Source organism: Mercenaria mercenaria, chromosome 18, assembly GCF_021730395.1.
Source record: "Mercenaria mercenaria strain notata chromosome 18, MADL_Memer_1, whole genome shotgun sequence".
Classification (NCBI taxonomy): domain Eukaryota; kingdom Metazoa; phylum Mollusca; class Bivalvia; order Venerida; family Veneridae; genus Mercenaria; species Mercenaria mercenaria.
The window spans coordinates 42,970,138-42,975,278 of NC_069378.1; the positions used below are offsets into that span (position 1 = coordinate 42,970,138).

Consider the following 5,141-nt stretch of genomic DNA (forward strand, 5'->3'; position numbering starts at 1 on the left):
ATGCTGCCGCACGATATACTAAGAATGCCGCCCCTTGTTTTAGCCGACCATTTGGAAGAATAAAATTTAAGCGAGTAGTTTAAAGCTAGCATCGAATTTATTGAAAGTGTTTGTGACCGGTTATGAATGTTTAACACTCCTAGCTTTTTCCGAAAACATAGAATTGACTCTATGATACAGTAAATTGAAGTTCGTTATTTGAATTAATCTGAGGAATCTTCTTTCTGGTAGAAACATATCCCCCCTTCTAATCAAACTGTTTCATCATAAACTTTAATATATAAATGCTTACCCCAAAAAAAAGAGATTTAGGAGCAGTTCTTGTACTAATGTATCAACATGGTCAATTTGTAACAACAAATTATCTATTTTTGGAGTTAAATATTGAAAATTTAACCTCAAATAAAGCCACACATGCGTGCGCAGGTAGTATCCGACGTCTTTATCAACTGCATATAAATCCTAGACATGCCCTGTAAATTAGCTTATTTACCTTTGTCGAAAACTTTGATAGGGTGTTCCTCTGACAAATAAACTTGAAATTTTTATCATACAGTATATAACGTCTGAAGTACTAAGTAACGTCCTAAATTATTTATTAAATATTGAGAAGGTTTACAAGGTCAGAAATTTCTTTCAATAAGGATAATTTTCATTGGAAAAAGTAAGTATAATCTGCTACTTTTTAAGCTATAGTCTGAATATTCAACAGTAACAGAAAGAAATCGGTATTTTTGTTTTCAAATTGTATAAAAATACGTAAATATTCAATATCGCCATATATTCAGATTTTAACATAGAGATGTACCTAACTAAAATATAAAAGAAGACGTAAACAGATCCACTGTTGTTTTTTTTTTTCAAGAGCGTCAAACATGTTGTTGAATGCTGAACCCATGTTTACTATTGCAAATGTTTTAAAAAGTAAATCGAAGAATACCATACTTTTCGCGACATTAATGTATACTGTCAAATATGTTTATGAGGTTAAAATAAAACACAATTCAAAAATACTAAATAAAAGTGATTTGTTTGCAAAATTCTTACCTTTAGAACACACATGTGGTTTCAGTAATAGACGACACAAAGAAACAAAGAAGTTAACAGTGTTTCAGTCTAAACCTTTCTTTGTATAACGCATTCATACTGCAAATATTACGCTGTCTTTGTTTTAAGTGTCGCTCCCTCATTCATTCTTCTTCTGGTCATAAAATAAACTAATTTCGTTTTAAATTTTATTTTCGACATTTTTTCTTATACATTTATCAAAGAATTTTCTATGAAATAACGTGATTGGGAGTATTACTGAATTCATTGATTTCGATATCCTAATATGACTACAACTGTGCAAGTTCATCAGCAATATTGAAAGTCTTTTTTTATTTACCATGTTTTTATGTATTTTCTCTATTTTGATGGTTGCGTTGTCTATTTTGACGAAAAAATAAACTTTTAAACGTGTTAATGAACATCTATGGTTATCTTGTTATTTTTTTCAGCGACATTAATAAAAGGCAATGGCATCATTTGTAACAACAGTCACGGCACTATTGTTGACAACAATATATTCAAGTAAGTTATCATTCTAAAGATGGTCAGTCAATTATGGAACACTACATCTTATTTAAAAATGTTTTAAATCAAAATATAGATTATTTGTTTATTTTGATGGGTTTAACTTCGCGCCATATTGCGACTTTTCTAGCTTTGATGGTGGAAGAAACCTCTGGTGCCCCTCTCCACATTATTTCATCACGGGATAGCACTTGGTTAGAATCACCGTCCTGGATGCTTCCTTACATGAAAAATTTAAGTCAAGTGTGATTCAAACATATGCACGAATTTTTCTCTTTCTTGCGTTGATAACCCACATAAATTTTGAACAGGCGAATGTTAGAAAATAGCATGTTTTGTCTGATGAATCTAAGCAAATTACCTTCCCCAACAAAATGTATGTGAAATGATTGTTTCTTTATGCCATGATTTTGATTTAAATATATTTTTACCCAACAGCCAAAAAGGTAGGCCATTTTGCAACATGGACAACATATTAGAAATGTATGGAAACTATAACTTAAATGCATGACATTCTTACGTTAACTATTAACTTCTGTCATTAGCTTTCTATAATTTTCTACTAAATTTAGTGTAAATTGCTCATTTTATTATGTAACGCCTTATAAAAATCTCTTTGAATATAGATCAGTCTATATTCAAAATGCAATGTCCTAATCTTAATTAAAAAAGGAGGAAGTAGATTTTTTCTGATATTATACTTGAATGTTTCCCAGACAATGGATATACTAGTATATTAGAATTTGATTATGTATAATGCACTTTATTCAAAATCTTTAACTTTTCAGCAAGCTCGGCTCCTCTTACCAGCGACAACAACGTTGCATTTTCTGTTGGACTTTCAAACACACAGAATGTGTACAACAAAGACACTATCCTTTATGATAAAGTGTTTGTCAATGAACACAATGGTTATAGTACATATACAGGAGTGTTTACATGCCCTGTTGCTGGTAATTACATTTATATACAACTATTATTTACCTACAGGGCCTTATGGACGTCATTCAAGGGACTCACATATTATACGTATCTTCTCATTAATGCATTCAACTTTAGCTACAGCAGTCTTTAAATGCTCTGTGGCGGGTCCCGTTCTTCGAGTTCTTGATTAAACCTTTTCAGGTCCTCAAGGATCATGAGGTTCCTTAAATGCTGTTTCAAATTAGCGTGTTGGATGTTAAAGCAATTACCGCAGTATTTCGCTTAGTTCTGTTCTATGTTTCCCAAGGATGACCAAGTATATTTATTTATAGTTAAAAGACAAAAATACACTGCAAGGCAAAATGATAGAACATACTGAGTAAGTAACTCAGAGACAGGCTTGTTTAGCTGCTCAGGGAGTGTTTCATTCACTTTACTCTGGGGTGATAAACGCATTTCATTTCGTCAGTAGTTCTAATTCTTCTAGAATGAAGAAAAAAGACCGATACATGGATTGGTAATTACATTACAAAGCAATCCATTGAGAGAATGGAGTTCAGTGAAACAAACGTTTGACTGCATAAATTGTCAATTCAAACATGTTTCTTTTGTAAACATACAAACCATTATTTTAGACACGCTTCAGAAAACGTATCTTAATTTAGTGACTGTTTGTGATCACTCGCTCCGACATTCAGTGAAACAAGCGTTTGATTGCATAAATTGTCAATTCAAACATGTTTCTTTGGTAAATATACAAAACATTATTTTAGACACGCTTCAGGAAACATATCATGACTGTTGGTGATCACTCACTCCGACATTTGCCAAGTTCTATCATTTCCCTATATTAAATTTTCTTGTGATCTGTTCCTTGAAGTGTCAGAATCAATATACGTATGTAAAAATTCAGTACATGTACTCGTTCGCTCTATTTTGTAATCCCTTTATTCATAAAATGCTGTGTTGTAACGTTACACCTGTCTGTTATTTCAGGTCTCTATGTCTTTCATTTCCACGCCTACAGCTCGAACAAAGACTCCGTCATGTGGCTAGATCTCCTGCATAATGACAATATAATGGTCAGTGTTAGTGGCTACAACTCACACACGGTCAGCAGCCAAACTGTAATGCTAAAATTAAGGAAAGGGGATAGGGTTCAAATCCAGTCCAGAGAATCCCAAGAGTTTGCCCTCTTCGGTATTCAAGGGCAGATTTACTCGACCTTCACAGGATTTATTTTACATTCCAATGACAATAAGCATTTGCTTGATTCTGGTTCAGCGGCTGTCGGCAAATAGGTAGACATCACCTAAAATCTTTAAATGCCGTTTAATAACTTTATATATTGCGAAATCATAAAGAGACTTGTTTTTCTTCACTATTCTTAATTCTAATATGAACAAATCATATCTATTGCCATGAGAACACGAGAAAATTGACGACATATCGTTTGGCGCTATGCAAGCACCGAGTTACCATTTTGTTGTTTTTGTTATTTATTTGAATGAAAGATATCATGTCAGAATCAATCTGATATAAAATGACACTGTCACTATTAACTGGTACTCTCTGAATCGACTATTAGGCGAGCAAAACGTCTACGCACACCAGACTATTTAAAATGCTCTATTTCCTAATAAAGTTGTAGAGAATATACCTCGTACAAATTAAGAACAGATACCAACTTTGTCACTTTGTTAAATGTTGATGTTGATCCTTATATTATAGATTTATGCCTAATTCTAAATGACATTTTCATGTCTGAATCCTAATTTTTATATTTTCTTGCCAGTTTTAGTCTTTAAATAGTGCAGTGGAACAAAAAATCGGGATAACGAGTTCCAGCTGCATTCCTTATCCTGTGATATTGGCTTTAACTTTATTAAAAACGTTCACTTATAAACATAACATTAACATTAACATTAGCCATATACAAGTTCCTAGATAGGTAAAAACGACAGGAAATGAAAGACTACGAAAAGTTTTACAGACTCAATCAAACCGAGTCTGCAATTTTCACTGTTGCATTGTTCTCGATGCTTCCGAGGGATCTAATTTCCAGATTTTATTTATATTGCGTCTCAAAATTGTGATGCAGTATGAATGTGAACTACCACCAAAACTGGAAGAACTGTTACTAATTGACATTTAACTATGACTATCGCTCTACATACACAAGTAATTTATATGTTTACTAAAGTTTAAATTACTTTATGGGGACTATCTACATAAGAAATAAATATCTAATGATTAGTCTGCCAATTAATTGAGATCGGAAATTCGAAACTAAGTTTCTGGAATACCACATGGTTGTGTGACCTAATTCGAATCAAATTGTTCATCATTGCTCGTTATTATTCATAAGTAATTTTAAGAAGTACTGACTAGGTTTATATAATAATAGGATATAAGACAATGCAGACATTACAGCAACACCGCATCAACCATGTGTTCCCGAAGTAGATTTAAATTCGTTGTCAATAACTGGGACTATTGGTTACACGATATATATTCTTTAGATGATTTGCCAGTAAACGGTGTAAGAGTGTGTTCTCATTATTGATAAATATATTCCCATAAAAAGATGTATAGTATAATAGTTTAGAAAAATCGTTGAATAAACCTTATTATTGTTTTAA

General features: G+C 32.4%; 1 protein-coding gene across 1 annotated transcript; it reads left to right on the forward strand.

Moving 5' to 3' along the window:
- Positions 1–479: 479 nt before the first annotated feature.
- Positions 480–5,141, forward strand: LOC123538840 (C1q-related factor-like). The gene is made up of 4 exons (XM_045323242.2): positions 480–664; positions 1,500–1,572; positions 2,364–2,528; positions 3,496–5,141. Exons 2-4 carry the CDS (start codon positions 1,518–1,520, stop codon positions 3,798–3,800), a joined length of 525 nt encoding a protein of 174 aa, XP_045179177.2. The 5' UTR covers positions 480–664; positions 1,500–1,517; the 3' UTR covers positions 3,801–5,141.